This window comes from Macaca thibetana, chromosome 2 (assembly GCF_024542745.1).
Source record: "Macaca thibetana thibetana isolate TM-01 chromosome 2, ASM2454274v1, whole genome shotgun sequence".
In the NCBI taxonomy this organism is placed as follows: Eukaryota; Metazoa; Chordata; class Mammalia; order Primates; family Cercopithecidae; genus Macaca; species Macaca thibetana.
Genome location: NC_065579.1, coordinates 142984113 through 143007867, shown reverse-complemented (window position 1 = coordinate 143007867; position 23755 = coordinate 142984113). Strand labels below are relative to the sequence as shown.

The window sequence follows — 23755 nt, the reverse complement described above, 5'->3', positions numbered from 1 at the left end:
TTCGTGCCCAAACTCTGACTTTCTGGAGTCACCCCAGAAACACCTCTCTCCTGTCCTGCCTCATCTTCCAGAACATCCGAATTGAAACTGTGCTTCCTGCTGAGTTCTTTGAGGTGCTATCATCCTCCCAGAATGGTTCGTACCATCATGTCAGGGCACTAAAGAGGGGACAGACGGCCATTGACGCGGCCCTCACCTCTGTGGTAGACCAGGCAAGTTGGTGGCTCCCCTGCGTCGTGCCTTGGCCTATGAAGCCCCGCTCTGTAGGCAGAAATGTCAGCCCAGGAGGGCCATGAGTCCCAGGGAGTTGGGCCACCAGTGTCCCTTTGCCTGTTTGGGCTACTTGCATCCTGGGTTCTTTTTCCCCTTGTCTTTAAGAAGCCCATCAGCCTTAGGGAGCAGAGCTTTGCTGATTGGAAAATCGGCCTGGGTGTTCCCATTTTCCTATCCCACACAAAAGGCCTCCTGGCCTGAAAGGGGCCACAGGCCGTAACAGGAAGAAACGCCCATGCACTGACAGTGACTCCTGCCAGAGTCAGCCTCCTCAGCTCTGGGGGCTGGGTGAACTGCTTTAGCTCTCAAGCCTCAGTTTCCCCATCTGTAAAGTGGGGGAGGGGGGACACCACGTCCATCCTGCCCTGAGGATTCATTCAGGCAGCACTTCCAGAAAGCACTTCAGAAAGCCATCCCCGTGGAGAATGAGAGGGTGGCTCTCCACTCTCCCAGAAATCCACCTTTGTGGCCTGATCCCCAGGGAGGGGTGGGGGTCCAGTGACTGGGAAAGACTGATGATGACATGGATGTCATAGTGACGTGTGGCACCCTCACCCGTTGTAGGATGGAGGGGTCCACATACTACAGGTGCCTGTGTGGAACCAGCAGGAGGTGGAAATTCACATCCCCATCACCCTGTATCCCAGCATCTTGACATTTCCATGGCAACCAAAGACGGGCGCCTATCAGTACACAATAAAGGTACGTGAGACCGCTCACCTCTGGGTGCGTTCCTTTGGTGTTTTCATAGGATTGTGGCTTTTTGTCCATTCTATTACTTTTAGTATTACTCTCTAGTGGTCATAGAGAATTTTAAATCACAGTCTTTATGATTTCTGTTGGTTCCTGAGGTTTCCATCATAGCAATACATTTTGGTAATTAGGAAAAAAAAACAACAAAAAAAACCAACAATGAAAAAATTGAGAATAAGGCAGGGTGCAGTGGCTAACACCTGCAGTCCCAGCAATTTCGGAGGCTGAAGTGAGAGGATCACTTAAGCCCAGGAGTTTGACACCAGGCTGAGCAACATAGGGAGACCTCCATCTCTACCAAAAAAAAAAAAAAAAAAAGAGAGAGAAAAAAATGCAATAAAGAAAACCTGGAATACAGATTTGAATTTCATTAACATTTATTTTTCTAATTTATTTTAAAGCAATATATACACACACCCTTAGAGAAAACATTAAAATTTAAGGGATAAGTATCTCCAACCTCATCACATGGGATGTATCATTGCTCTCACCTTAATGCTTGTACCTGGTGTTAGCCAGCAGGACTCACGTTAGACAGTGCTCGAGTCCTCGTGGTCGGTGCAGGGCACATCAGTCCTGCTGTCCCGTGGAGTGGTGACAGGTGTCCTGTCCGTAGACTGGCACCAGCTGTCTGCTCAGGTGTGTCACCATCCTGGCCTCTTGGGTTCTGGGGTTGTTTCCTCTGGTCTGGGAGCAGAGGTGTGGTCGCTGACCTCCCAGCAGACGATGAGGAACGGGCAGGGGTGTGTGCTGGGAGCTTGTGTCTAGTCAGGGAGGCAGCGCCCTGCAACTGGCTCGGTGACCAAGGGTTTTGTCCCACGCCAGCCTGAGCTCTGGGAGGTGCCACCAGGTTCTAGGTCATCTGTCATGGGCCTGTGTGTTTTTGTGCGTCAGTCTCGAGGTCCCCAGAATATGAGGACAGAAATGAGACAGGACAGAGGGTGAGGGCAGGGGTAGCCTCCAACCAGACCCTAGTTGATGCCACATTTTTCCCTGCTGTGGGCATCGACCTTGTGTGTCAGTGAGGAAGTGGTCACAGGTGTTTTAGAGCCTGTGAGAGTGTATCTGTGTTTGAGTGTATTGGTGCTAGTGTATATGTGTGAATGTATGTATGTGTGAGAAAGTTTGAGTGTGTGCATGTGACGGTAAGCTGGTGGGAGTAGGTGAATGTATGTGAGTGTACCGTGGGTGTGAATGGTGAGTAGGTGAAAGTGTGAGTGTGAAGGTAAATGTAAGTGTGAACATGTGTACGAATGAGTAGGTGTATGTGTGTGCACTGTGGGTGTGAGTGAGCATGAGAGTAAATGAGTGTGAGCAGGTGAGTAGGTACACGTGTGCACTGTGGGTATGAGTGGTACGTGTGCATGAGTGTATGAGTGAATGGGCAAGTAGCTGTACATGTGAGTGTGAATTGTGAGTGTGAATGGCGAGTGTGTGCATGGGTGAGCCCATGAGTGTGAGGATAAATGCGTATGAGTGTGAGTGCCTGCATGCACACGCACGTGTCTCTGACCCTCTGGCTTCCCCAGCAGGCTGAGGGCAGGCAGCCGGTCCTGTGATGGCTTTTCCTCCGCAGGCCCATGGTGGCAGTGGGAACTTCAGCTGGTCTTCGTCAAGCTACCTGGTTGCCACAGTTACTGTCAAGGGCGTAATGACCACAGGCAGTGACACCGGGCTCAGTGTGATCCAGGCACACGATGTGCAGAACCCACTCCATTTCGGTGAGATGAAGGTGAGAGCTCAGGGCCAAGACACCCCCTGGGAGACTCGGATGGTGGTCTCCAGCCACCCCCTCTGAGCAAGCCTCGACTTCACTCAGAAACACCCCCAGCCCTGTGTCCTGTACTTAGGAGCTCAAGCTCCAGCCCTTCCCTTAGGAGCTCACGGCTATGTCAGGAAGATGGACAGGATGTCTCACACCAGCCAACAATGGGCCCAGAAAGACCAGTGTCCACAGGGCTGGGTTTCTGGAGGGGAGATAATCTAAGAGCCATTCTAGAAAATTTCCCAGACCTGAAAGATAGGAATCTCAAATTGGAAGGTCTACCAAGCACTGGGTTGTAAACTCACAGTGAAAGGGCACCACCAGGCTCCGAGAGACCAGGCCAGACTCCTCTCCCTTCACTCACTTTTGGGTACAAAGGCAGATGTTCCCTGCACAGGTCCCCACACCTGGCTTTTGGCCCTGAGTGACATGGGACCATCTCACTTCACAGTGGTGGCAGGTGGCGGTGGTCACAGCTGAGCCTCTGCCAGCCCCACCTGTGGCCCCTGACCCCAGGCCATACTTGCCTGGTGCTCTGACTTCAGCCCTTTTATTCCTTCATTTGGGGCAGGAAGGGACACCCCATGGAGTCCAGCTGCAGCCTGCTCTTACAGTATCGGGGACAGGGATGGATAGGCTGGCCGGTCTTCCACTTGAGACCCAGAGCCGCCTCTGTCTAAAGTGAGGCCTGATTCTCATGGAGACGGGGCTCCACACAGGCCCTTGAGATGAAGCATGAAGTCCAACATTGGGATAAACTGGGACCCCATCCCCTCACCCCAGTTTCCCCTTGTGCCGCTGTTTGCCCAGCAGCCCAGCCAGATCCTGAGGACAGTTCCTCAGGAGGCAGCATGCGTCCTGGGTAGAACCTGGCTTCTGGGGCCAGCCGGCAGGGCTTGCGCTCAGAACCAGTGCACTGTAAAAGAGCCAGCCCTTTCCCTTCAGGCCAGTGCTTCACCAGGTGAGGGGGGCTGAGGAGAGCCCCTCCTTAACCAGGAGGTGGGACTCTAGTTTTATACAATCATGGCTGTGCTTACTACCTCTTTCCTGGCTCCAGCCGCTCTACTGGTCCATCCGATGAGCCATTCAGAACACATCCCACATCTCACTGGTCCTGACACGCCTGCCCTGGCTCAAGCTGCCGCATCTCCCTCTAGGGCTTTCCAACAGCCTCCTCACCACACTGCTTACATGGCTGCTGATCGATACACAGAAGCCAGGGTGGTGGGGACCTCTGAGGTCCCCCAGCTCAGCCACGGTAAACACTGATTCCTCACCATGGCTGCCAGCCCCATCTCTTTCCACTGCCCCTGCACAGTGCACTTCAGCACACTGGCCTCCATGTTCCTCCAAGGTGCTGGCCTGGTAGGTGCTACAGGGCCTTTGCACGCACCATCCTTTCACCTGGGGTGTTCTTCCCCCAGGCTTTGCCTGTCTGCCTATGCTGTGGCTCTCAGGTCTGAGCTTCTAGGCCACTCCTTGGAGAGGCCTCCCCTGCTCTCTGTCCCTGAATCACCCCACTGACTGCAACAGGCTTCTTACAGATGTATCCTCAGTGCTCAACACACAGCAGCTCTTAGGAAATCGAGCAACAGGCCCTGCCTCTCCCGTGGAGGTGACTGAGCCCAGGCCATGCCCCTGTCTTCCAGGTGTGTGTGATCGAGCCCCACAGCATGGAGTTTGCCCCGTGCCAGGTAGAGGCACGTGTGGGCCAGGCCTTGGAGCTGCCCCTGAGGATCAATGGCCTCATGCCCGGCGGGGCCGGCGAGGTGGTCACCTTGAGCGACTGCTCCCACTTTGACTTGGCTGTCGAGGTGGAGAACCAGGGTGTGTTCCAGCCACTCCCAGGTAAACCAGCGCTGCTGAGCAGGTGCCAGATACTGGGATTGGTTCCAGATTGCGTGGGTTCTCGGCGTGGACCGCCAGATTGCCGAAGAGAGGGCTTGAGGCAGCAGAGGGGCTGCAGCATAAGGAATGGCAGTTGTCTCCTGATCCACCATCAGTTCCTGTCTGGCCTGGATCTTGCCCACCGTGTGACTTTGGCAAATCAGTGGCCTCCCTCAGCTTCAGTTTTCACATCTCTAAGCTGTGTGTCATCTACATAGAATCACATCAAGTGCCTGTTTTAGTCCCTGGAATGCAGTTGGTATTCAGAATGCATTGTCAATAGGGGTTTGGTTAGTTCTAGAGTCCTCTCACCTGTGACAGGCCAGGCCCACCCATCTGTTCTCTGCTTCATCTGCTGTGGGGTTTTGGTGGTGACATGGGTGGAGTCTGACTGTGATAGTTTATCAAGTGTTAGCCCTGCCAGGACAGGACAGGCACTTTGCATGCCTGATCTCATTAGGACTTTAGAACCACCCTAGGAGAAGGATCTGTTGTTGGCCCATGTGACAGATGAAAAAACTGAGGCTGTGTAGCTGTAGCTGCCCAATGTCACATATGGCCTGGGACAGGGATGGGGTGCAGATCTGGGTATGACTGACTCTTGCCCTGGGGCTTTACTCACCTGTGAAATGGGCCCTAAAGATGAGGGAAGGAAGGGCTCCCTCTCTGATTTGCAGAAGAAGACCAAAGGACAAGGAACTATTGAATAGGAGTAAGATTTGGGCAGAGCATTGGAAGTAAACAGGGACAACATTTGGTGGGCAGGGGCGCCTGTACCAGGGCCCGGAGGTAGGCAGTGCATGGTGCCTGTGCACGTGGAGGACTGAGAACAGAGGACCCGTTGAATCACAGAGTGCTTTGGAGGGCTTGGACCTAGTGTCCAGGCAGTGGGGGGAGCCACTGAAGGTTTTTGAACAGAAGAGCGATGTGATCCTGGCAGTGTTTGGGAAGCTTTATTGGCAGAGGGTTTGTAGGATCGCCTGTGGTGCCAAGTGGCTGTGCACGCAACTGTAGCTGTAATTATGTGCAGAGCTTTTACAGTTTGAAACTGCACAGAAGGAGGCCAGTATCTCTGAAAAATCCCTGAGTAAACTGCATCCAGGAGAAACTAAGCTCATGAAGTCTACAGTGTCATTGTCAGGTAATCATTTAGGTTGGAGGAAAAGCCTTCCGCATGGGAGAGGCCCACTGACAGCAGGACATGAACCACTCCCCTGCACTGCCTGCCACAACTGTCCTGGAGGGAGGCTGCAGGGTGCTGCTCAGGCAGGGGGGCAGGTCCCAGGGAGGAAAGTTCACGGCTTGGAGTTCCACAGGCCTGGGTCTGAGCCACTCCACTCCCTTGCTATCTCTATGATGCCGGTGTGCTGCCCAGCCTCTCTGAGCCTTGGGTTCTTTAACTATAAAATGGAATGACAGCTCTTGCTTATTGTGATGGTTACAAGTGACTATCCCTCAGCACAATACAGAGTGTTTCTCCAGGGGTTTGACTTCTGAAAACAGCAGTCAAGATGGGAATCCTGTGGTTTCAAATTTCTCTTAGGAAGTGCCTTGCATTGCCCCTGGCCTGGGGCATGGTGTGCATGGTAATGTGTAGGGAGGTGTGTAGGGCCCAAGCTGTATGAAAATATGTATCTTAGAAACCTGGGCTCTGTCAGGACAGAGATGCTCACCCCACAGAAACCCATGGGGCTCAAGAACAGGTCGGATCAGCAGGTTGACCTGTCCCTATAATACCCACCCTGGAGCTTACTCAGCTAAAGAAACAAATTTGGTCCCATGTTAGGTAAACTCCCTCTGCCACCTCTCAGGCTCAGATCACAGGTAGCCAGACTCTGATCATGGCTCTGAGGAGGAGCCCTGGTAGCCCTGGCCCAGGCTGGCCTCCCTTCTGTGGTTCCCTCTGCTTACTGTAGTTGGACTTGGCAGTCCCATTTCTGCCTTGCCCTCTTGGGTGGCATCTTCTTGAAAGCCCCTGGGCTGTGGGCACTACTGTGACTCTCTCAACATGTCTTTGTGCTGGCATAGACAGACTTACAGAATAGAATACTGAGCCCAGATGAAAACCTGCTCATACATGGTGAAATGATTTTTGGCAAGGGTGTCAAGACTGTCCAATGGGGAAAGGACAGTCTGTTCACCAAATGGTGCTGGGACAACCAGGTATCCACATGTGTAAGTATGAAGTTAGACCCTTCCATAACTCCAAACACAAAAATTAAGTCACAGTGGATCAAAGACCTAATATAAAATTGAAAACTAAAAAACTTCTAAAAGAAAACCAGAGGAAAGCTTCAGAACTTTGGAATTGGCATTGATTTTTTGGCTATAACACCAGATGCACAGGCTACAAATTAAAAATAGACAAACTGACTACAACGAAATAAAACAGTTCTGTATATCAAAGGACACAACAGAGTACAAAGGCAACCTTCAGAATGGGAGAACACATCTGCAAATTGTATAAGGGGTTCATATCTAGGATATGTAAAGAACTCCTACATCTCAGCAGCAATAACACCAATAACCCAATCAAACAGTAGGCTGAGGACTTGAATATTTGTCCGAAGCTGATACACAGACAAGCAGCACACGGGAAGATGCTCAACATCACTCATCATCAGAGTGGTGCAAATCAAACCCACAACGAAAAGTACTACCCTCCTTAGGATGGCTGCAATCAAAACAACAGAAAACAGCAAATGTTGACAAGGATGTGAAGACACTGGAGCTCTTACGCGCTGCTGGTGGGTATGCGAAAGGTGCTGCTGCTGTGGAAAGCAGTATGGTGGTTCTTCAAGAAAGTAAACATGGAATTACCATATGATCCAGCAGGCAATCCCGCATCTGGGTGTACATCCAAAGGTGTTGAAAGCACGATCCCCAAGAGGTGTTTGTGCACCCATGTTCATGGCAGTGTTATTCACAATAGCCAAAAGGTGGAAGCAACCCAGGTGTCCACCGTTGGAAGAATGAATGAACACAATGAGGTCTATCCATACAGTGGAATATTATTCAGCCTTAAGAAGGAAGGAAATTCCGACCTATGCTACAACATGGAAGAGCCTTGAAGACATCATGCTTAGTGAAGTAAGCCAGTCCTTCACTGAGGACTTTTGTCCCCACAAAAGGACAAATACTTTATGATCCCACTTATATGAGATACCTAGAGTAACCAAATTCATGAAGACAGGAAGTATAATGGTAGTGGTCAGAGACTGGAGTGAGGAGAATTGGGAAGTTACTGTATATTGGGTGCAGAGTTTCAGTTTTGTAAGTTGAAGAGTTGTGTAGACAGATAGTAGCGACATTCACACGCTACATAAATGTGCTTAATGCCACTGAACTATACACACAAAAGGTGTTATGGTGGGAAATTTTATCTTACCTGTATTTTATCAGAATTTTTTTAAAACAATTTTTTTTTTTTAAAGATAAAATTTTAGACTGCGCATGGTGGCCCATGCCCGTAATCGCTGCATTTTGGGAGTCCGAGATGGGAGGATTGCTTGAGCCCAGGAGTTTGAGACCAGCCTGGGCAACATAATGGGACCATGCTTCTACAAAAAAATGAAAAAGTTATCCTGGTATGGTGGCTCACTCCTGTAGTCCCAGTTAATCAGGAGGCTGAGGTAGAAGACTCACTTGAGCCTAGGAGGTAGCGGTTGCAGTGAGCCAAGATTGTGCCACTGCACTCCAGCCTGGGCAACAGAGCAAGACCCTGTCTCAAAAATAAAATAAAATAAAAATTTTAAAACTTAATTTAATAATGGCAGGGATGTAGGACAGCCGTTGGCAGCAGTATAAAGTGACACAACCACTTTGGGAAGATATTTGACAACAGCAACCAACAATGACTACAGCTAAACAAATGCACGCCCTGCAGCCTAACACTTCCTCTCTTAGGGATGCACCCAACAGAAATGCCCAGGTGTGTCCCCCAAGAGGAAGGCGCCCAGATGTTTACAGCAATACCATGTAGCACAGTCCCAAACTGGAAGAAACCCAGATGCGCACCATAGCATGGGTCAGTCTATTGCTCTATATTCATATAACAGAATCATATGGAGAATGTGGACAAAGGATCCTCAAGTGTGACCAGTGAGAAATCCCATGAACACTGCTGAGGTGAGGAAGCCAGGCACAAAAGAGTTGTGCCCGTGGCTCCCTTTATGGGAACCATACCAAGCAAGGCTCAGTTGTGCTGGTGGCACCAGGCGGGTAGTTTTCCTTTAGGGAGAGGCCAGATACCAGAAGGGTCTCCGGGAGATTCTGGGGGTACAGATAATACTCTGTTTGTTGATATGGGTGCTGCCTATAGGGTGGGTCCAGTATGTGGAAAAAGCATTGTGAATTATATACTCATGTGAATTAAACATTATTTATTTATTTTTTTGAAACAGTTTTGCTCCCTCATTGCCTATGTGGGAGTGCAGTGGAGCGATCTTGGCTCACCGCAACCTCTGCCTCCCGGGTTCCAGCAATTCTCCTGCCTCAGCCTCCCGAGTAGCTGGGATTACAGACATGCGCCACCACGCCCGGCTAATTCTGTATTTTTAGTAGAGATGGGATTTCTCTGTGTTGGTCAGGCTAGTCTCAAACTTCCGACCTCAGGTGATCCGCGCGCCTCAGCCTCCAAAAGTGCTGGGATTGCAGGTGTGAGCCACCACGCCTGGCCGTGAATTAAACATTTTTATTTTTCTTTTGAGACAGAGTTTCACTCTTACTGCCCGGGCTGGAATGCAGTAGCGCGATCTTGGCTCATCGCAACCTCTGCCTCCTGGGTTCAAGTGATTCTCCTGTCTCAGCCTCCTGAGTAACTGGGATTACAGGCATGTGCCACCATGCCTGGCTAATTTTTTGTATTTTTAGTGGAGACAGGGTTTCTCCATGTTGTCAGCTTGTCTCAAACTCCTGACCTCAGGTGATCCGCCCACCTCAGCCTCCCAAAGTGCTGGATTACAGGCATGAGCCACCGTGCTTGGCTGAATTAAACATTTTTAGTTAAAAAAAATCAGATCAAGGATCAAGCCTGGGATGAAAGAGGGGTGCCCCCAGCCTGTTGTGCCTTCCCCACCAAAGGTGATTTCAGGGCTGGCCACAGTGGCTCACGCCTGTAATCCCAGCACTTTGGGAGGCTGAGGTGGATGGATCACTTGAGGTCAGGAGTTCAAGACCAGCCTGGCCAACATGGCGAGTCCCCATCTCTACTAAAAAATTACAAAAATTAGCCAGGTGTAGTGGTCTATGCCTGTAGTCCCAGCTACCTGGGAGGCTGAGGCAGGAGAATCACTTGAACCCCAGAGGCAGAGGTCTCAGTGAGCCAAGATCATGCCACTGCACTCCAGCCTGGGCAACAGAGCAAGACTCCATCTCAAAAAAAAAAAAAAAAAGTGATTTCAGGGTGACTATCTGGTTCTCTCCTTTCTGCAGGGAGGCTGCCGCCGGGCTCTGAGCACTGTAGCGGAGTCCGGGTAAAGGCCGAGGCCCAGGGCTCTACCACGCTCCTTGTGAGCTACAGACATGGCCACGTGCACCTGAGTGCCAAAATCACCATTGCTGCCTACCTGCCTCTCAAGGTGAGCCAGGGGCCCTGCCCTTTACCTCTCCCCTGCCCACTACTTCCCAGATGCAAATTACCCATTTGCTCTGACAAATTTGTGTGATAAACCCAATTCCTTCAAAATAGCTTTTGGCACAGCTCCCTCTTCCATGATTTCTGGCTGAAAGCAGGATCTGTGTGGAAGGAGCAGAGCCTCCCTGATGGGCAGTGGTTGTGGGCATCTCTGGTTACGCGAGACAGTGCTTGGCAGGCTTGGCAGGATACCGACCTGCCAGCCTCTCCCAATGAAGGTAGGAGTGTGGGCTGCAAGGGCTTCAGAAGTGTGTTCAGCAAGGGTCACAGGGGAGTGCTTCCACTCCACTCCAGAGCTAACCTTCAGGGTCCCCGTAGAGTCCTAGAATTGGGACAGCGGCCCTGTGGTATGGCAATGCTGAGACCTCCAAGACTGGGGTCAGAGAGGATCTGCCCTGGCCTAGTGTCCATCCATCCTGCCTCTCATCTGAGGACAGTGGTAGCCACAGCCTGTGCGGAGCAGAGCACATAGCCTCAGTGTCCATACCACCCTCCTGAGCCGAGTCCAGCCTGACCCCACCCACTCTTGGGCCTTACATTCCCTGCCTGTAAAATGGGGCTGAGACAGCTCTTGCCTCATGAGGTCGTGATGAGGATTTGCTGAGCTCACAAATGGAATGAGCTCAGAATACAGTCTAGGGGGTAGTGCAGGCTCAGGAAGGGTTAGTTATTAAACACGGGTAAAAAAGAACTGGGCCTTCCTCTGGGGTGGGTGTGAAGGCTCTGTACGAGGGCTGCCATGCAGGAGGCTGCTGATTGTAATCATCCCTTTCTTTGAACCCTGCCGAGCATGCAGGAGGCACAGAGAGGGTTCGTTGGTGGGAAGTTCCTGCTCCTCCTTCCAGGGAGGGCTGGAGGGCAGGCCTGGGGGAGCCTCAGCCTCCCTGGCACGGTCAGGCAGTCCTTGCATTTTTCTGCTCCCAGTGTCAGCCTTAAAGACAGCTCCGGTCCTCATGGTTTGTACCATTTTTTTCTTCCTCTCACCCATTCATTGGAAGCAAGCTTGGTGATGTTAGGATTTCTTTTTCTTTTCTTTTTTTTTTTTTTTTTTTTGAGATGGAGTTTCACTCTTGTTGCCCAGGCTGGAATGCAATGGCGCCATCTCTGCTCACCACAACCACCGCCTCCCGGGGTTAAGCGATTCTCCTGCCTTGGCCTCCCCAGTAGCTGGGATTACAGGCATGCACCACCATCCCCGGCTAATTTTGTATTTTTAGTAGAGACAGGGTTTCTCCATGTTGGTCAGGCTGGTCCCGAACTCCTGACCTCAGATGATCCTCCCACCTCAGCCTCCCAAAGTATTGGGATTACAGTCATGAGCCACCGTGCCTGGCAATGTTAGGATCTTTTATCTCTGAACCCCTGGCCCTGGGTTCAGTGCCTGGCACAGAGCAGACACCAACCAAGGGTGGTTTTGTTTAGAATGAATGTGTGAGGAAATGTGTCCAAGGTCACCCAGCCAGGGCAGAAGTCAAGGCCTCCTGATCTCCAGAGCAAGCATAGCAGACACTTCTCAAATGTCCGTTAGTGATCAGAGGCTTAGCCCTGCTCCTCATCCTTCAGCACACAGGCATGAATACTTACTTGTGTAATCTCTGCAGCAGGCCCTAGAGATGCACCAGGGCAGAAAACACAGAACTTTTGTCCCCATGAAGTGACATTCTGGCAAAGAGAGGTAGAGACGACCATAAACAAAGCAAAGAATGTATTTTGCCTCTGCTTGCCATGGAAAAAGTAGAGCATGGAGGGGTGATGGGGGTGGAAGTTTAAAATGAGGAGATCAAGACCTGCCCCCACACCCCCACTCAAGCACAGCACTGCAGCAGGTGAGCGTCAGAGAGCAGAGTGGAGAGAGTTGAAATCCCTGAGAACAGCAGGCATTCTGGGGTTGCCCTGCGCACCTTCTGGGAGCTAGAGCGTTTCACCAGGTACCTGGAGAGGGGTTCTTCAGGGCCCCTTCTGGCTCTGGATTATCAGGGCGTTTGGCTGGAGCAGCAGAAACCAGAAGCTGAGCTCACAGTCCTGGGCTGGAATGTAAGGATGAAGATAAGGTGGACGTGTCCCTCAGTGAGGTGGCTTCCTGATTGGACAGATTATAGAGAAAAGTGGATATGGGTCTCTTCTCCCTTCATCTGTCTTCTTCCTAGTTAGCAGTTAAGATCAGGTTTATTTACAAGGAACAAAAGCCAAGTGACAGGGACTTACCCAATAGAGGAATTGATGTCTCTGTCGCACATGAGGAATATTTGGAATATTTGGGCTTTGACACCGGCTGAGGAGCCTGCACAGTGCATGAGCATCCTTCATCAGCTGCATTGTTAACCTGTCTCCTTGGCACAGGGTTCTATGATACTTTTATGCCTGAGGGAGAGAATTAAACACAAAGGTGATAATTCCTCATCATCCGGTTGTTAACTGTAGGACACACAGCTTCTTCGCACAGTTCTTTCACTTTGGGCTGGTCATGAAAACATCTTTGGCAAGATATACAGTGGCCTGCTTTGCCCATAGTGGGGTTTTGTTGGTTGTGGCCACGAGATTTGGGTAAGAGCACGGGATCAAGAGTCAGAACAGACCTGGGCCCACTAGCTGGGTTAGCTTGGTTCAGTGTCTTCGTCTGCTGGGATTCATCCTTTCTGTCTTTAAAGTGGGGATGACAGTTAATAATCATAACAGTTTCTAACAGCAGGGGCCATTGATTGAGCATGTGCTAGTCACATATTCAGGTCTTTTATTCCAGCGCCTGAATCACAATAGTAGCCTGCGAGGTAGGCATTATCATTGTACCCATTTCACAGGCTGGGGAAACAGCCTTGTAGACATTATTGTTTAAGGTCCCAGACTAGCTTCATTCCAGTAGAGACAGAGAAGCAAATGCACAAATGATGGTATATCCAGTGATGGCTCAGGGGCAGAGATGAAGAGTTGAGCTGGAAAGGAGGTGACAGGGGAAGAGAGACCCTGCTTTAGACAGGCCCAGCAGAGGCCTGCCTGAGGAGGTGACGCTCAGGCAGAGGCCTGAGTGGTGCACAGAACTGGGTTGTGCTGCTGTCTCCAGCGGGGAGTTCTGAGAGGAGCAGAGATGAAGGCCCTGAGCATACTTAGTGCTTCTCCTGCAGGAAACAGGGGCCACGCCTGACTCTGTAGAAGGTGGAGTCTGGGGATGGATTTCAACAGGGGCACCACGGGCCCCTTGGAATTGTTTGTGTGTGAGCACACACGTGCAGGGAGGGATGCCCAGAGACAGTTGATAGCCTATATCAGATTCAAAAAATGTTCATACTGAAAAACCAAGTCAAAAGGACAGAATTCTCATTTGAAAAGTCATAGTCTGTTCAGGTAACCTTAACAAAACACCTTGGACTGGGTGGCTTATAAACAACAGAAATTTCTTTCTTGCAGTTCAGGAGCTGGGAAGTCTAAAGTCAAAGGTACCAGCAGATTTTGGTGACTAGTGAGGGCTTCCTTCCTTATAGATAGCCATAATTTGGATGTTCGTGTCCCCACAAAATACGTGTGTTGAAACGCTGACCCCCACAGCAATGGAGGTGAGGCCTTTGAGGGGTGATTAGATCATGGGGGCAGAAGCTTCACGACTGGGATTAGTGCCCTTTTAAAAGAACCCAGAGAGCTAGCATGACCCTTCCACCATGTGCAGATGTGGTAAGAGGTTTTTTTTTTTTTTTTTTTTTTTTTTTGTGGGTGGGGAGGGAATATTTTTCTTATAAGGTTTTTCCTTCCTCATGTGCTTAAGATCATGCCATAGATGCAGAAGGAAACAGACACACCCTACCCTCCATGAGTCTATAGCCTGATCAGACCCCCAAGCCATGAAGCTCCTTCAGGGTGAGGAGCACCAGGTGAAGTGGGGCCCAGAGAAGAATCGCCTGGGCCGCAGGTCGGCGCTGGGTGGGAGAGGAAGCAGGGCTTTCTGGAGGCCAGTGTGCTGAGCCCTGCAATGTCAGGAGGGGTCGCCTAAGTGAGACAAGGATAGGAGAGTAGCCTCTGTGAAGGCCTGGGGACAGCTGAGCATGGCTCTCTAGAAGGATGCCACTAGTCTGAAGCTGGACCTGGGGCCAGGTTGGGAGAGCCCAAGTCCTAGGACAGAAGCTGAGCCTGTATTCCGAGGGCCGCGGGTGCTGTGGAATAGTTTAATGCACAAGGGACAGGGTGAGATCTCTGTCTTAGGAAGGGACACATGGGCAGCTCTTTGAGGGGATAGTAGATGGGGCTAGCGGGGAGCAGATTGACAAGTGAGGACTTGGCAGTCACTGCAGTGGGACCCTCTGCAGTGGAGGGAGTCAAGGAGAGCAGGGCTGTGGGACCCCTTAGGGTGAATCCCTCCTCTCTGCACCCCTGCTGTGTCACTGGAGGGAGGGATCCTCCTGTGGAGTCCCCATGTCTTCCTGGAGGTTGACTGGGAATGACACCCTGTTACATAGAATCTAAGCACTGCCATTGCCCACACTGGGAGGCCATGGGGCCCTTGGCACCATGATTGCCCTAGGCCGTGGAGGAAATGAGAGCTTTGTGTGAAATATTACTTTAATTCTTCCTTTGTTTACTGGGTACTTTAAGGCCACCACAGTTTTACTTGCCAACTCACTTTCACTCAACAAAGAATTGTTGAGCACCTGCTATGTGCGAGGCATGGTTCTAGGTGCCACAAGACTCGCCCTCGAAGCTCGTGCATACATGGTGCAAAGTGTGGGAAGCCCAGCGGCTCAGAAGGAAGGGAACAGACCACCTGCAAGGGTGCCAGCGAGGACAACACAGGCTGCATCTCCCTTGGTCACCTGGTGGATATCTCTTTAGGATGGTTTTATGCTTTTTACAGCAAGATGGTTGTGATCCAACTGCACCATCAGATGTGTATCCTGCGCTTGTAGATCTTTGTGAAGACTGCTTTGGGGGCCCACATAAGGTTCTGTCACTGGGAAACACTACGTGTACTGAGCCCCTTGTGCTGGAGTGTAGATTATTGTTGGTTATTTGCTGTGGGAAATAATAGTGTGATGAACATCTGTCTGTGCATTGACATGTTTCTCTCCATTGTGTTATTAGGTTAGGTTCCAGATAGGGAATTCCTGGGTTCCAGGGCTGTGGGTATTTTCAAGGCTTTTACCAGATTGTTTGACAAAAGAGGCAAATCCATGTACACCCTCCAGCAGTCTGTCAGAGTGAGGGCTTAATTCTATCTACACCCTACTCCTCTGGGTCTTTGCAACGATCCCCATGAGTGCTGCAGATGAGGAGAATGAGTTTCAAACAGGAGACTGGGCCCCACAAGCAGGGTGAGGATGCGGGGCTGGGATGCCCGGCTCCTGCCCGTGCTGCCTTAGAAGAATGCCAAGTCTTCTGCCTCTTCCATCTCCAGGCTGTGGATCCCTCCTCTGTTGCCTTGGTAACCCTGGGCTCCTCAAAGGAGATGCTGTTTGAAGGAGGTCCCAGACCTTGGATCCTCGAGCCTTCCAAGTTCTTCCAGAATGTCACCGCTGAGGACACTGACAGCATCGGCTTGGCTCTCTTTGCCCCCCATTCCTCCCGGAATTATCAGCAACACTGGATCCTTGTGACCTGTCAGGCCTTGGGTGAGCAGGTGAGTGGGCAGCTGCTCCAGACCCTCCTTGCCCTAAGGCAGGGGTGGAAAATGACTCTCTCTGTATTATTTTATTTACTCCTTGGAGTAACCCTGAGAGAAAACCACTCCCATTGTACCCATTTTACAGACAGGCAAACTGAGGCGTGGTGATGTGGAATTCAATGAACACTAGGTAGGTGTGGCAATGGGGACCTCCCGCTATGCCAGCTTTCGTAGAACAGGCCAGTTGGGTGGCTTGCCACCTCCATGGGCTTCAGCATCCCCCACTAACCAAACCAGAGCTGGAGGCTTTGAGTTCGGGATAACAAGTCCAGTGTCTCCAGGGCTGTAAATGAATGAGGCTATAGACCCAGGTTTGACACATCTTTTTGGTTTTTGAGGATAACCTGGAAATCACAATTTTTTTTTTTTTTTTTTTGAGACGGAGTCTCGCTCTGTAGCCCAGGCTGGAGTGCAGTGGCCGGATCTCAGCTCACTGCAAGCTCCGCCTCCCAGGTTTACGCCATTCTCATCTCAGCCTCCCGAGTAGCTGGGACTACAGGCGCCTGCCACCTCACCCGGCTAGTTTTTTGTATTTTTTAGTAGAGACGGGGTTTCACTGTATTAGCCAGGATGGTCTTGATCTCCTGACCTCGTGATCCGCCCGTCTCGGCCTCCCAAAGTGCTGGGATTACAGGCTTGAGCCACTGCGCCCGGCCCACAATTTTTTTTTTTGCATAATCTGTTAAGTTTTTTAATGCTGAAAACCAAAAGCTGAGGAGGCTGAGGGGACCAGACAAAACACATGTGTGACCTGAATCCCCACATGCTGGCTGGAGGGCATCTTGCTATTCAGGCGCCTCGGAATCTGGTACTCCTTCCCTGGGGAGGGTGGGCTGAGAGCTTGTGGGGCTTCTGGTGGGCATCTACTGCTCCATTTCCAAGGCAGGAAGCCCAGAGCAAAACGGGTATTCGGCGGGAATCAGGAAGATGGGAGAGAGCCCATTTCTTTGGGAAGTGAAGTATATTTCCTGCATGTGTAGCAGGGCAAAGAATGTCAATTGGCAATAAAACGCACATGCATGCCTCCCACGGTGCCCTTATGGCATCAGCCATGCCACAGCTGCCCTGGTATGGCCAGAAAAGGTGCCTGGTGATAGGTCCCATTCACCAGTGGGGTGGTTTTAGAAAAACAATAAAACAACAAGAACAATAACATCATAATAAGTAATATAATAAGAAGAATAAAATTCCTCATGAATTAAGTTGGATATATTTCTTATCCCTAACATGACCCCACCATCCCTGTCCCTTCTCAGGGCTGTAGGAATTTGACCCCCAAGTGGCATTACCTCTAGGGCCCTCCCAATCCATTGCTCTGTGGATTGGGAGCAATCCACAGGGGACACATGGGACACTGGGAGCACACAGAAAGCCTTCGTGGAGTCAGGGAGGACACTGCCCTTGGTCCTGCCTCATGGTCAGGAAAGGTGGGGGCTCGTGTCCTCCATCAAGTGCATGTCATCTGAGGAGGCTGAGGGTGCTACCTCAAGATGGGCCCTGAGCCATGGTGCTCCAAAAAAGAGGAAGCTGGATATGATATCTGAGGTCCCAGCTCTCCAGGCAGACAGGTTTCCCCCTTTTCTTGCACCATGGATTCCCCTCTCTGCAGCAGCCCCTGGAGCTGCAGAGCATGAGCAGGCAGAGGGCAGGCCCTGCCTCCAGGCTGCAGCTCTTCCTGGGTGTTGTCCTGCAGTGCTCCTATCTGATTGGCTTTCCCCAGTCATCATTCTGCAGCATGCACTTCCCACGTCTGTCCCTCGTTCCATGGGTGTTTTCACCTCCATATGGACTCCTCACTGAAGCATCCTTGAACTTGTGAATTTGCTAATGCAACCATGGGGTTTTCCTAGGGTCCTGGGAAACCATGAAGCCTCACCAAGTCTACCTCTTCCCTGAGATAGGAGCAGCCCATGGTTCTGGCTGACATTTGCAGAGGGCACGTGGACTCCCATCTGAGAGTCTCTTAAGTGTTGAGGAAGTGCTTTCCCACCTGTGTGCCACTGGGCATTTGTTAAGACCCTGTGGCATGGGTATCATCATCACTCCCATCCTATAGAGGAGAAAACTGAGTCAGAGGGTACTGGGGTGGGGTGTGGCACAGCTCAGAAAGGAGTGAGAACTCAAGCTTGGGGGTCTGACTGCTCACTGTGCCCTACCAGGTCATCGCCCTGTCGGTGGGGAACAAGCCCAGCCTCACCAACCCCTTCCCTGCGGTGGAGCCTGCTGTGGTGAAGTTTGTCTGCGCCCCACCGTCCAGGCTCACCCTTGCGCCTGTCTACACCAGCCCCCAGCTAGACCTGTCCTGTCCGCTGCTGCAGCAGAACAAGCAGGTGGTGAGTGTGGTCTATGCTCAGGAGGAGGCGAGGGTGCCGCCCGCTTGGGCAGGACATTGGCGGCCTTGCCCATGGTCCCAAGCATTGTAACAGACATAGCTCCACGCTGCACTTCCTTTGTCTCAACAGCTGGCCCTGTGAGGGCGCTGGTTTTATTTGTGTTTTATATTCAAGGGACACACAGCTTGGAGAGGTGAGGGACATACAAAAGTCACAGCTACTAGTGGCAGTGTCAGATGAAGATAGGGTCCTCTTCCACATTCGCTGCCTGTCTTTGTTTGGCAGTTGGTAGTTTAAAAATATCTTGTTGGCTGGGCGCGGTGGCTCAAGCCTGTAATCCCAGCACTTTGGGAGGCCGAGACGGGCGGATCACGAGGTCAGGAGATCGAGACCATCCTGGCTAACACGGTGAAACCCTGTCTCTACTAAAAAATACAAAAAACTAGCCGGGCGAGGTGGCGGGCGCCTGTAGTCCCAGCTACACAGGAGGCTGAGGCAGGAGAATGGCATAAACCCGGGAGGCGGAGCTTGCAGTGAGCTGAGATCGGGCCACTGCACTCCAGCCTGGGCGGCAGAGCGAGACTCCGTCTCAAAAAAAAAAAAAAAAAAAAAAAAAAAATCTTGTTGTCTTCTGTGCCTTGAGGGTGTTAAAATGCACCTTACTGTCTATGGACAGAGTATGTAGGGTCAGAGCAGGTGTGCGGGCTACTGAGGAGAGGTGACCAGCTGCAGCATCCCCATGATGTGGGGGACATGGGGCTGTGTTTCAGAAGTAAGGGTTAAGAGAGGAAGAAAGTCCCTTGGGGGTCTAACGGCAGGGATGGTAAGGGAAGCCACAGGTCTGCTCCCCTTGGACTTGAGACGCATCCATGCCTTAGTCCCTAGGGCATTCAGAGTCCAAGGTATTGAGTGTGTCCAGTGTAAGGGACATGGGACACCCTCTGGCCAGCACCAGCCCCCAGCCCCTTTTCAGAGGAGGGGGTTGGGCAGCTCCTCACTCCTTGAGCATGTACTTACGGAGCATGTCCTCTGTGCCAGGCACAGGTCTGAGTTTTGGATTGCACGGTCATCAGGACAGGCAAGGAACCTGCCTCCTGGAGATGACAGGGAGACCAGGAGATGCACAAATAAGATGGATCAGAGGTGGCAAGCGCTGCAAGGGAAGTGAAATAGGGCACACAGCAGAGCGAGGAGGAGGCTGCTCAGGAGGAGCGGAATGGGGCTCTGAGGAGGGCATGTGCGAGCTCACTGCGATCTAACACTGTGAAACTCACTCCATTTATTCTTTGTGAGTCCTAGAGCAGACCCTGGCTCATAGGAGGAGATCAGTAACTAGGAGCGGTGGATGAGTGAACCAGCGAATGCACTGTGCATGTGCCACTCCTGTCTTAATGCTTGACTCTTGCAGACTCATGGGTGGAGAAGCCACACTGCTGGAGAACTGGCCAGGGAGTAGCTGAGCTGGAGAGTAGGTCCTCTCTGGACAGGCAGCCTGCTCAGCTCAGGGACAGTCACTTCAACCCCAGGCTGGCCCAGCTTTCTCGTTTTCAAAGAAAAACAAATCAAACCTATGTGCATCTTCCCCGTCCTTAGCGTTGGCTGTGAGCTGAGGGAGCCACGTTGGGGCTGGATTGTGCCTGGTCTGTCTGTTGGCCAGGACCTCTGCTTTAGCCCAGGGTTGTCTCCCTGGACTTAAATATGATGGCTGCAGGGCTTGACTCTGATTTGGCTTTGCACATCATAGATGTCGCCAGAAAATAATGGACCTCAAACATGGAGGAGTTGTGTGATCCATCAGTCCTCAGGTTCCTGAGCCACCAGCCAGCCATTCAGGCGTGACCCTGGCAATTTAGAGTCTCATTAGGGAACTTTTTTTCTTTTTTTTCTTTTTTGAGACAGAGTCTCGCTCTGTTGTCCAGGCTGGAGTGCAGCGACGCAATCTCGGCTCACTGCAACCTCCGCCTCCTGGGTTCAAGTGATTCTCCTGCCTCAGCCTCCTGAGTAGCTGGGATTACAGGCATGCACCACCATACCAGACTAATTTTTGTATTTTTAGTAGAGACACGGTTTCACCATATTTGTCAGGCTGGTCTCGAACTCCTGACCTCGTGATCTGCCCGCCTTGGCCTCCCAAAGTGTTGGGATTACAGGCATGAGTCACCATGCCTCGCCAGTCATTAGGGAACTTTGAGAAAGATATATCCCTGCAATGCAGCCTGGGTGCAGGATCAAGGTAATTTTATACTCTCCAACTTCAGAAGCTACCCAAGATGTGTTTGCAGATTAAATTATTGGTGAGGAGAGACACCAGAATGGAATTGACTGATCAGAATGACAAGATGGACCCTGGCCCTCTGAGCAGATCCTCTAGTGTGTGGCTCGCTCACTGTGGGTGGGCACCAGTTGCATGGGACTGATTAGGGACTTGAGTGGGGCTGCCCCCAGATGAGACACCAGAGATTGACCACACTGAGTCAGGGGAGGTCCTTGGGCTCTAAAATCAGACCAACTGAGTTCCACCCCTAAACCTGTGTGACGTTGGACAAGTCATTTAACATTTAATGTCCCTGGACCTCAGCCTCCCTGTTTGTAAAATGGAGTTTATGTTGTTGCCTCAAATGGGTCAGCTAGCTTGCACATGTGCTTGGCCAGTGTCAATTTCCTTCCCTGGAAGAGCATTGGTTTTCCAGCCTGGGTTGCATCTGGGGGAGCCATGGAGCACCTAGGATAGGTCCCTGCAGCCTCTGCCAACACTCCCAGCTTCTATATTATGAATAATGATGAGACCTTTGCATGCCTGCTGATGGTGCTGGCCTACTCTGAGCAGGGCGTGGATTAAGAATTTGTAGCCTGCTTGAATCAAGTGTTCTGTGGGGGCAAGAGAGCTAAAAGGAATTGAGAGGAGCCCTCATGGTGCAGGTAGGGTGTTTTGTGACTGTATCAGTCGGACAGGCTGGGCCCGGCCAGGCTGCCACAGCAAACAAGCCCACATCCCATAGCTTCACATGGCACAAGCTCACCTCTTGCCCATGCTGCATGAGCCTCTCTGGTTGGCTGGGAGACCCTGCTTTGTGTCATTGTAGTCTTCGTTCCAAAACATGGGCTGTGGAGCAGCTACCATGTTGATTATGGCAGGTGCCACTGTGGAGAGAAAGGGAATGTGGCAGGTCGGGATCTGGCAGTGAAGCTTCCCCCTAGTCCCATTTCACATTTCACTGGCTAGAGCAAGTGCCTCGGTCACTTCTTTTTTTTTCTTTGCTCTGTCGCCCAGGCTGGAGTGCAGTGGCGCGATCTCGGCTCACTGCAAGCTCCGCCTCCCGGGTTCACGCCAATTCTTCTGCCTCAGCCTCCCGAGTAGCTGGGACTACAGGCACCCGCCACCACGCCCGGCTAATTATTTTGTATTTTTAGTAGAGACAGGGTTTCACCGTGTTAGCCAGGATGGTCTCAATCTGCTGATCTCGTGATCCGCCCGCCTCGGCCTCCTAAAGTGCTGGGATTACAGGCGTGAGCCACGGTGCCCGGCCGTGCCTTGGTCACTTCTAACCAGAGGGTGAGAGAAGGGTAGTTCTTTCTGTGGGACCCCCCTCTCCCCGAATGGAAAACTGGCCGTTTGTGAATGACACTCATGGCTGCCCCCCTTCCTACCCACGTGTAGGAAGGCTCTCTAAAATGCCCTTGCAGTCCCCATATTTAAATCCACATCCTACAAGGTGGGCTTGGTTGTGCTTTGTGTGTCACAGCTGGAGAAACTGAGGCTCAAGGAGTTCATAACTTGCCTGGGCACTGAGAGGTAGAGCTGGGACTCAGTCCAAGTTGTGGGGTCAGACACACTTGGCCTCTGCTTTGTGGCCCTGCCCACATTGCCCCCATGCCATGTGGCCAGAGAAGGAGGGGATAGTCCACAGGAAAGAGGCTTGATTCAGCCGGTTTCTATGGGGAGAGTCTTCTCAGGGAGCAAGAGATCATGCCAGAGTGGTGGGAATCCAGGATTTGGACCTGCAGCCTGGAGCTCCCATCCCAAACCTCCTTGGATGAGCTCCTTTCCCTGCCTGGGCTTGTGCTTCCTTCACATGGGGATGATCTCTCCCACCTTCCTGGGACATTTAAGGATCGGGCGAGTATTCCACTTTGAAAGGAGCTGTGCAAACCTGGTAGCTCTGGGACATCTTAGGCATTGGAATCTGCATTCCTGTGAAACCCCTAGTGGGGCCATCCTAGAGGCACTGACATGTGCCTGGGTGGGGGGTGGCAATCATTTGGAAAGGTGAGGGCGGAGGGGAAGGAGAGCAGCCTGCCCACAGTAGTAGGTCAGGGTGGGAGTTCCCGGCTTCAGCACTGTTGACACTTGGGGAAATAGGTCCTGTAGGGGGCTGTCCTGTGTATTACAGGGTGTTAAGCAGCATCATGGACCTCTCCCAACTAGATGCCAGTGGCAACCCCCTGACACATCAGTAGGGACAGCCAGAAATGCCTCCACTGTTGCTGAAGGCCCCCTAGTGGTTCTCATTCCATTGAGAGCTGTGGTCTGGAGCCAGAAGCCAGCTTGGACAGGGCCATGGTGGGACCTGGTGGGTGGCAATAGTGAGGATTGCTTTCTGGCTCATCCCATTCCCTCACCAGCACCCCCAAGAGCCCACAGGGCAGCTGCTGGCCTCAGAGTGCACTGTGTGGTCAATGTCCAGGTCTAGTCCTGGGTGTGACCACAGCATCTGACCTGTGTCCCCTGCAGGTCCCAGTCTCCAGCCACCGCAACCCCCTGCTGGATCTGGCTGCTTACGACCAGGAGGGCCGCCGGTTCGACAACTTCAGCTCTCTGAGCATCCAGTGGGAGTCCACCAGGCCAGTGTTGGCCAGCATCGAGCCTGAGCTGCCCATGCAGCTGGTGTCCCAGGACGATGAGAGTGGCCAAAAGAAACTGCACGGTGAGCTGGGCGCTAGCCCAATGGCCCAGGCAGAACAGAGACTAGACAGGAAGCCTGCCAAGGTGGGCCCGTACCTGTGGGAGCTTAGTTATCTGCGCTTAGGTCCTGTTAACTCTTAACAATCCACGTAGTTTCAACATACACAGTTTTCTATTTTCGGATTGAAAACTGCAAATCAGAAGGAGGGAGGGGCTGCTTCAGGGGTGGTGATGGGCAGACATCCAACGGTGGCTTCCCTCTTCCTGGTCTCAGGTTTGCAGGCCATTTTGGTTCACGAGGCATCAGGAACCACAGCCATCACTGCCACTGCCACTGGCTACCAGGAGTCCCACCTCAGCACTGCCAGAACAAAGCAGCCGGTATCTCCCAGGGCCCAGTGGTGGGTGGGCTATGGGTAGTGGAGCAAGTCTCCTACTTCTGCTTAAATTCCACTGGGTGTCACAGTGTCCTGAGTCACTGTCTGCTCGACCGCCGCTCCCCAACCCCAGCCTCTTGGAGGCCCTAGGAGAGGCACTGCTATTAATAGTAGGGGACCAATAG

The 23755-nt window shown here is 51.8% G+C and overlaps 1 protein-coding gene across 2 annotated transcripts in view; it reads left to right on the top strand.

The window, feature by feature from the left end:
- NUP210 (nucleoporin 210) overlaps positions 1 to 23755 on the top strand; it is a 104760-nt gene that overhangs the window by 44009 nt on the left and 36996 nt on the right. For both annotated transcript variants that reach the window (XM_050781434.1, XM_050781433.1), the window contains exons 10-18: positions 72 to 212; positions 838 to 975; positions 2603 to 2758; positions 4441 to 4639; positions 10112 to 10257; positions 15691 to 15912; positions 18117 to 18290; positions 23023 to 23215; positions 23468 to 23574. In XM_050781434.1, the coding sequence (XP_050637391.1) occupies positions 72 to 212; positions 838 to 975; positions 2603 to 2758; positions 4441 to 4639; positions 10112 to 10257; positions 15691 to 15912; positions 18117 to 18290; positions 23023 to 23215; positions 23468 to 23574 (1476 nt within the window). The remainder of the gene's footprint in view (positions 1 to 71; positions 213 to 837; positions 976 to 2602; positions 2759 to 4440; positions 4640 to 10111; positions 10258 to 15690; positions 15913 to 18116; positions 18291 to 23022; positions 23216 to 23467; positions 23575 to 23755) is intronic.